This window comes from Monodelphis domestica, chromosome 2, assembly GCF_027887165.1.
Source record: "Monodelphis domestica isolate mMonDom1 chromosome 2, mMonDom1.pri, whole genome shotgun sequence".
Taxonomy (NCBI): Eukaryota; Metazoa; Chordata; class Mammalia; order Didelphimorphia; family Didelphidae; genus Monodelphis; species Monodelphis domestica.
The window spans coordinates 213,384,684-213,393,395 of NC_077228.1; the positions used below are offsets into that span (position 1 = coordinate 213,384,684).

General features: G+C 38.1%; 1 protein-coding gene across 2 annotated transcripts; it reads left to right on the forward strand.

Moving 5' to 3' along the window:
* Window positions 1-41: 41 nt before the first annotated feature.
* Window positions 42-7,248, forward strand: ATP5PD (ATP synthase peripheral stalk subunit d). Of its 2 annotated transcripts, none has more exons than XM_001369588.3 (6): window positions 42-178; window positions 1,666-1,794; window positions 2,061-2,157; window positions 5,150-5,221; window positions 6,125-6,187; window positions 7,040-7,248. In XM_001369588.3, the coding sequence occupies exons 2-6, from the start codon at window positions 1,673-1,675 to the stop codon at window positions 7,169-7,171; spliced, it is 486 nt and encodes a 161-aa protein (XP_001369625.1). In that variant the 5' UTR covers window positions 42-178; window positions 1,666-1,672; the 3' UTR covers window positions 7,172-7,248. The 2 variants fall into 2 exon arrangements, with proteins under 2 accessions (XP_001369625.1, XP_056673160.1); XM_056817182.1 differs by having other exon boundaries at window positions 162-382.
* The last annotated feature ends 1,464 nt before the right edge of the window (window positions 7,249-8,712 follow it).

Genomic DNA, 8,712 nt, shown 5'->3' on the forward strand with positions numbered 1-8,712 from the left:
GGGCACACACCCCCTCCCTCAGAGGGCGGGGCCTCTGGGACCCTCTCGTTATTTCCATTGGTGTGGGTGGAAGGAAGACCCGCCTACCTCGGAGAGGGATTGGTTTGAAGGTGATTTCCGGTGACGCTTTTTCCGGCTGCTCTCTGCCCAGGGATAGACGCCGCCGGGGTCGGTGAAGGTGAGTTGGGGTCGAAGCTTTGCTTAAACTTTACTCCTAGCACTCACCTGCTTTAGCCATTGCATTCTCCTCTCCCGGCCTTCTCCGTAGCTCCCAGGCCTCTGCCACCCAGGGTGTACTCCTGGGTCTCTGCTGTGTGCCTCCGGGAAGGCCAGTACTTCCCGGGCCCTGACTCCACCTGTCAGAAGGGAGCCAGGGACATGGGTCAGTGAAACTTTACACAACAGATCATAGGGGATAGAGGCCCAGCTTAATTTAATATGTATGAGACCTTGGGCGAGTCCCCGCTTCTCTCTGGGCCTCAGTTTCTTCATGTTGTAAAGTGAGGGAGAGTGGATGATTTGTAAGGTTCCTTTCAGCACCTAAATTCTGTCTTCCTTCCAACCTATCTATCATTCTTAATTCAGTAGCTTTAAGGTTGTGATATTCTTGCGAGCTAAGGATATTTGAAAATTGAATTGTATTCCCTTATGCAATCCTTTTGCTACCCACATGCTTTCAAGAATTTATAAAAATCTGATTTGGACGTTTCTTACTCCCATCAGGCTTCCTTTGAGCCCATCCAAGCAAATGGGGGGAGGGGGGGAAGAGGGTGGAGTGCCCATCCTATTTTTTTTGGATTCTGAAAGAAACTTCCTCTACCTTCTTCTTTAACCAACCCCTTTATTTGCCACCTCTCTCAGGAGGTTCTTCCTTGGTTTAATCTTATTTTTCTTTTGTTCTGATGCCTCCAGAAACAGTCATTTGCCATGTTTCTTTTACTCTCTTTGCATTGGTTGAGGAAGCCCTCTTCAAAGAATCAAATCTTTCTAGCTCTGTGGAAATTATTAATATATATTTATGTTGTATTATATTTTGTTATATTATATATTTATATATAATTATATGTTATATAAACCCCATACCTTCTGTCTTAGAATCAATACTGAGTATTGGTTCTAAGGCAGAAGAGTAGTAAGGGCTAGGCAATGGGGGTTAAGTGACTTGCCCAGGGTCACACAGCTGGGAAGTGTCTGAGGCCAGATATGAACCTAGGACTTCCTGTTTCTAGGCCTGGTTCTCAATCTACTGAGCCACCTAGCTGCCCCCAGTCTGTAGAAATTAACAACAAGTATTGGAAGAGCACACATTAACTAGATAACAGAGATCTTGGTGTTGTTTCTCAAAAGTTTGAATTACTGGGGGCAGCTGGATAGCTCAGTGGATTGAGAGCCAGACCTAGAGATGGGAAGTCCTAGTTTCAAATCTGGCCTCAGACACTTCCCAGCTGTGTGACCCTGGGCAAGTCACTTGACCCCCATTGCCTAGCCCTTACCACTCTTCTGCCTTAGAACCAATACACAGTATTGATTCTAGACAGAAGTTAAGGGTTAAAAAGAAAAAATAGAAAAAGAAAGACAACTTCCATCCTAAGGAACTTATATTCATTACATCATTATGGGCTTTTTATTTCTTTTCTGACCCATTTTGTTTTTTCTGTTTTCCAGTTCTAAGATGGCTGGACGAAAGCTTGCTCTGAAAACTATTGATTGGGTAGCATTTGGGGAGATCATCCCTAAAAACCAGAAAGCCATTGCTAATGCTTTGAAATCCCAAAATGAATTTCTTACTACCAGGTAAGTTGGAGAGAAGGGAGTTTAATGGACTCTGAACTCTAGATAGGGTAATGGAATAATGTAAAAGTTCCATTTCCCTTCTTGTTTGAAAGAAAGCTAAAGAATTTATGTAGCATCAAAATTTAAGTGTTCATAGTTCTGTATCCTCCATTATTAGGTCTAGATATTATATTATTTCTGGGTTGACTCATGGAAGAAAATGGGAAATACAAACTTTCTTTAGTTGCCATATGTTGGTCTTAACTCTTGCTTTTCCATCTGGGCAGATTGGCTGCCTTGTCCGAGAAGCCGCAAGTGATCAACTGGGCTTTTTACAAGCAAAATGTTGCCAAGCCTGGTCTTGTAGAAGATTTTGAGAAGAAGGTGAGGCCACCATTAAAAACCTTATTGACATTTCTTGAAATTAATTTGTGAGTGGGGAAGCAGGAAAACCAATAACATCTTGAAAAAGTAGGGTTTTTAAGGGTGACAGTGAGGAGAGGTTACTGGCAGTTCTAGTAGTCTAGAGGGAAATTTAATGATAACGTGAATAGCCAAAGCCAATTTAGAAACAAACTATTTAAAATCAGAGCAGTTGATGATAGATAATTGTTTCTTTTCTAGGGCAACAAACTCGCTAAAATCATAAAGCCAGAGGGAAAATAATGACTGTTTGAGACATCTGTCCTAACTTGTCTTCAGTCTCTTGTTCTTTTTAAAAAAGTTTTATGATGCCCCTTTTTATTTACATTACTGTCAATTATGAGCAAAAGCATACTGACAAAGCTGCATTCCTTGTTTCTCTTTGTAAAGTATTAACTTGGAAACTCAAATAAGCATTTGTTGAAGTAACTGAAGATATTTAGCTTGAAGTAGAAAAGAGTCAGAGGCTGATGTGACAGCAGTCAAATCAAGTCAGTGAGCATAGTACCCTTATGTCCCAGGCACTGTGCTAACTTCTGGGAATACAAAGTGAGACAGCATGCATACAACTAGGTACAAGCAAGGTATATACAGGACTGTATACAAGATAATCTTTGCAAGGCAGCTTTGAGGGAATCAGGAAAGGCTTCTCATAAAAAGCAACATTTTAGCTAGATCCTGAAGGAAGTCAAACTAGCCAGGAAAGAGATGAAAGGAGAACATTTCAGGTATGGAGGAACAACTGGTAAAAATATATGAAGTTGGAATGACTAGTTGTTAGAGGAATAGCCAGGAAGCCATTATCAAGAATTGCAGAGTACTTGAGAGGAGAGTCGGGATTTGGAAGGGAATGGATTATGAAGGGATTTAAAAGCCAAACAGAGGATTAGATGTTTCATCCTCGAGGTAATAGGGAGCCATTGGAATTTATTGACATGGTCAGACTTACCATTTTAGGAAGATCATTTTGACAGTTGAGTGGAGGATAGACTTGGGTGGGAAGAAACTTTTTGGGACAGTGTCAAAGGAGAGAAAGGGGCATATAGGATATATATTGCAAAGGCAGAATCAACAAGACTTGGCAACAGATTGGATATTAGATGAGAAACAATGAGGAGTTTAGGATGATATGTAGGATGCAAGCCTTGGTGGCTGGGGAGACTAAATAGTAATAGAAGTTTAGAAGAAGGGAAAGCATAAGGGGAAAAAATAATGACTTTAATTTTGCAATATTGAGTTTAAATGTCTACAGGATAATCAGTTCAAGATATCCAACAGGTAGTTGGAAATGAGAGATTGGAGGTCAGGAAAGAGTTTAAGGAAGGATAAATAAATAACCATCTCAATAGAGATGATCATTGAATTTAGCTAAGTTAATGAGATGACAAAGTGTAATTGTATAGAAGAAGAGAAAATCTGAGGTAGAACCGTGGAATACATCCCCTTTTAGTAGGCAGGCCCTGGATGAAGTTCCAGCATAGGACATTGAGCAGTGATGTGACAGTTAGGATGAGATTTTGGAAAGTTCTCAAAGAATCTTACAGTGTCTTGGAATCAAAAAAAAAGATAGTATCTAGGAGAAAAGTATCATTGATCCTCTTAGTCTTAGAGGCTATAGAGAGGTTAAGAAAGATGAGGATTTAGATTTGGAATTAAGTGATCATTGGTAGCTTTGAAAAGAACTGCTTCAGTTTAATCATAAGATTGGAAACCTGACAGCATACAGTTAAGAGAGAGGAACAGAAGTGAAGACTCTTGTAACATTTGAAATTTTGTTTTTTTTTACACTTCTGATTGTAGATAGCCTTCTCAAGGAGTCATGAAAGGCAGGAGAGAAATAGGACAGTAGTGAGCAGGGATGGACAATCAAATTACTTTTTTGAAGATGAAAGAGACATGAGCATATTCTGAGGTAGTAGGAAAGCAGCCAGTAGACAGGGGGAAGTTTAGTGAGAAAGTGGAGATGATGGAGAGGGCAGCCTGTCAGAGGAGATGGAGTATAAAATAATCATTTGTACAAGTGCAGGATTTTGACTTGGCAAGAAATATTGTGACACAAATGAAGGAGATAGGTTTGATTTGTCTTCAAGTATCTGAAGGGATATTACAGGATAAAATTATTAGATTTGTTCTTTGTATTTGCAGACAAGCAGAACTAGGAGGTAAAAATTAAAAGGAGAAAGATTTTGTCCTAAGATAAAAATGGAATCGCTTGCTTCATGTAACTCATAAGTTCTTCTCCATTGTAGGTCAAGCATAGACTGACCATCAAGAGGTATTACAGTAGTAGATTCTTCACAGAGTATGAAATTGGACTAGATAAAATATAGGTCCATACTCTAATATTTGACTTTTTGCTTTTCTTCCATTCTGTACTTGCCTTTATTTTACCTTTGAGTCTCTATCTTGTGCCTTCCTTTATATTAATGACTTTCCATTGTTTAATTTTTTAAATAGAGATATATTGGTATTTTTTTTAGGGTTACAGATGTAAATTTGGAAGAGATTTTAAAGCTCTCTAGGGGAGCATCTAGGTATCTCAGTAGATTGAGAGCCAGACCTAGAGATGAGAGGCTCTGGGTTCAAATTTAATCTCAGCTACTTCCTCACTGGGACCCTGGCCAAGTCACTTAACCCCCATTGCCTATCTCTTACCATTCTTCTGCCTTGGAACCAATACACGGTATTGATTCTTCAGATGGAAGGTATGGGTTTTAAAAAAAAACCAACAAAACTAGTCTAGCCACCTCATTTTACAGATTAGTAAACTGAGGCACTGAGAGTGTAACTGACTTGCCCAAAGGTTAAATATATGATTTGAACTTAAGTCTTTCAACCCTAGAAGTGGTAATTTTGTTTTTTTGAGAAACATTTATATGGATTGGCTGCTGTAAGTCCTTTTCTGGGTTACCAGTTGTACTGACTATTAATACTCTTGTTTTTGTGTTCTGAGTTCAATGACTTGAAGATACCCATACCAGAAGATAAATTCACTTCCCTAGTGGATGCTGAAGAAAAGGAAGATGTAAGTGCTTAAAGCTGCTCAATTTTGTGGAATTTTCCTAAACCTGGTAAAAGTATGAGTGTCTAGATTAAGGTGCAGTGACTTGAGTCAAATCCTAGCAAGAATTGAATGGACCCCTGTAGTCTCCCAAGTTTAGGAAATGGCTGAAATGCTACTCAAATATCTGACTTTTGGGTTGCTTGTGTTCATAATGGTGTTAGAAATCCAGATATTTGAAAAATGCTTATATTTTTATCTGATATTTCTGGGAAAGTTTTCCTGCTTCAAAGTCAGATTACTGTCCAACCCAATCATTAAATAATCAAAATTACTTGGGTTAATAATTTTGTAGGTAATATATCTGAATATAGTATTTATTTATAAATAAAATGTACATATTACACATGTAAATATATACATATAAATTTATTATTGAAATATTCAAAAATAAATAAAATAACATTTCTGAAGTACTTTGAATTTTACAAAAAATTTCTTTGCAAAAAAAAAAACAGTGAAAATATCATTCCTATTTTGTAGAGAAGTTGAGTCTGCTTTATCACTAAAAGCCATAATTTCTGATTTCTTTGTAGTTTAATATGTCTCCTGAATGACACATGTTAGGCAAGTCCCCTTTTTAGTACAAGTGGAGAGAGCTTCCTCATTCAGGATTTTTCTCTATTGTGAAATTACTGATCCAGGCCCTTTCCCTCTCTCTTATTCAAAAGGACTTCACTAACAAGGCTGCATACACTGACCAAGAAAAGGAAGATAACTAAATCTTGTTTCATGTAGGCAAACAAAATAGAATTTTGGGGACAGTTTTAGCCATTGGTACAAGGAAACCAGGAAATTCCAGGGTCATGGCAATTATTAAATACAATTTGGTTTTTTTAAAACAATCATTTATCCAATCTCTTAAAGGTGAAAATTGGTGCTGAGTTTGTGAAAGCTTCAAATGCTAGGATTGTAGAACTTCAGAAGGAGGTAAATGTTATTCACACATTCTTCTCCCTGATTCTGTTTCTATCTACTCCTGCCTAATAGAATTCATTTGCCTTGGATTCTTTTTTAATTTGCCCTTTATTTTATTTATTTATTTTATTTGGAATATTTTTCCATGGTTACATGATTCATGATCCCTCCCCTTCCTCCCCCTTCCTGGAGCTGACAAGCAGTTCCACTGGTTTATGCATGTATCATTGTTCAAAACCTATTTCCATGTTATTCATCCTTACAGTAGAGTTATATCCATATCGAACTTCATGATCGATCATATTGATCATATATTTTTCTTCTGCTTTTCTGCTCCCACAGTTCTTTCTCTGGGCATGGATAGCATTCTTTCTCCCAGGTTCCTCTGGATTGTCCTGGGTCATTGCATTGCTGCTAGTAGAGAAGTCGATTCTCTATTCGATTGTGCCATAATGTATCAGTCTCTGTGTACAATGTTTTCCTGGTTCTGCTCCTTTTGTTCTACATTGATTCCTGAAGGTCTTTCCAGTTCACATGGAATTCCTTCAGTTCATCATTCCTTTCAGCACAATAATATTCCATCACCATCAGATACCACAATTTGTTCAGTCACTCCCCAATTGATTATTTTATACTCCATCTCCTCTGACAGGCTGCCCTCTCCATCATCTCCACTTTCTCACTAAACTTCCCCCTGTCTACTGGCTGCTTTCCTACTACCTTTCATTTTCCAGTTTTTTGCCACCACAAAGTGCAGCCAAAAATATTTTTGTACAAGTCTTTTTCCTTGTTACTTTCAATTTGCATTTGATTCTTGTTCACTGTGGCTTACTGTTTCTTATTTATGTTCTTTTTTTTTTCCAGCTGGAAAAGATCAGGAATATAATTCCTTTTGAACAGATGACCATTGAGGATTTGAATGAAGCTTTCCCTCAAACCAAACTGGACAAGAAGAATTATCCTTATTGGCCCCACCAGCCAATTGAGAACCTTTAAAATTGGATCTCAGAGGAAGCTGTGACCTTCCTGTCATATGCTCTTGAAATTTCAAATAAAGCAATTGTACAGCCTTATATCTGCTGCTTCTCTAAATTTAGAGTAGATTCGAGCTGATTGCCCTGGAAGTAATGTGATATCCCTCCTCTGACCAAAAGGAGTGGGAATGACATGCACGAAAAAGATTGAGGTAGCTTTTGTGCTCCAAAGATAGGGATTTTATCTGGGTGGATAACCCCACATTTGTCCATGAGAGGCTTTCTTAGTGCAGTGTTACCATTGCTCACAGCCACGTACAGCACTGATCTATAGAGCTACCAGGCAGTACTCTTGCTGAGGTTCCCACATCTGTAAAATGAGGAAGGTGTGAATTTTTTTTTTAATTTTTATTTAATTGATTAAGAAAATTTTTCAATGGTTACACGATTCATGTTCTTTTTCTCACCTCCTCCTACCCCCCTTCTGTAGCCAACATGCAATTCCACTGGGTTTTACATGTGTCATTGATCAAGACCTATTTCCATATTATTTATATTTGTACTAGGGTGATTGTTTTGAGTCTATATCCCCAATCAAATCCCCATCAACCCATGTGATCAAGCAGTTGTTTTTCTTCTGTGTTTCTACACCCACAGTTCCTTTCTCTGGATGTGGATAGCATTCTCTCTCATAAGTCCCTCAGAAATGTCTTGGATCATTGCATTGCTGCTAGTAAAGAAGTCCATAACATTCAATTGTGCCACAGTGTATCAGTCTCTGTGTACAATGTTCTCCTGGTTCTGCTCCTTTCACTCTGCATCACTTCCTGGAGGTCGTTCCAGTTCACATGGATTTCCTCCAGTTAATTATTCCTTTCAGCACAATAGTGTTCAATCACCATCAGATACTACAATTTGTTCAGCCATTCTTCAATTGAAGGGCATCCCCTCATTTTCCAATTTTTGGCCACCACAAAGAGTGCAGCTATGAATATTCTTGTACAAGTCTTTTTCCTTATTATCTCTTATCTCTGGGTACAAAAGCAGTGCTATGGCTGGATCAAAGGGCAGACAGTCTTTTAGCACTCTTTGGGCATAGTTCCAAATTGCCCTTCAGAATGGTTGGATCAATTCACAATTCCACCAGCAATACATTAATGTCCCAGTTTTGCCACATCCCCTCCAATATTTACTACTTTCCTTTGCTGTCATGTTAGCTAATCTGCTAGGTGTGAGGTGGTACCTCAGAGTTGTTTTGATTTGCATTTCTCTATAAGAGATTTAGAACATTTTTTCATGTGTTTATTGATAGTTTTGATTTCGTTATTTGAAAATTGCCTATTCATGTCCCTTGCCCATCTATCAATTGGGGAATAGCTTGATTTTTTTGTACAATTGGTTTAGTTCTGAGTAATTAGACCTTTGTCAGAGGTTTTTGTTATGAAGATTGTCTCCCATTTTGTTGCTTCCCTTCTAATTTTGGTTGCATTGATTTTGTTTGTACAAAACCTTTTTAATTTAATGTAATCAAAATTAGTTATTTTACATTTTGGTATTTTTTCT

Excerpts from the sequence above, each read along its gene's own strand:
- ATP5PD (XM_001369588.3), top strand. The coding sequence starts at position 1,673 with ATGGCTGGACGAAAGCTTGCTCTGAAAACTATTGATTGGGTAGCATTT. Across the intron at positions 5,222-6,124 it reads ATGCTGAAGAAAAGGAAGAT|GTGAAAATTGGTGCTGAGTT; the intron begins GTAAGTGCTTAA and ends AATCTCTTAAAG. Across the intron at positions 6,188-7,039 it reads TTGTAGAACTTCAGAAGGAG|CTGGAAAAGATCAGGAATAT; the intron begins GTAAATGTTATT and ends TTTTTTTTCCAG.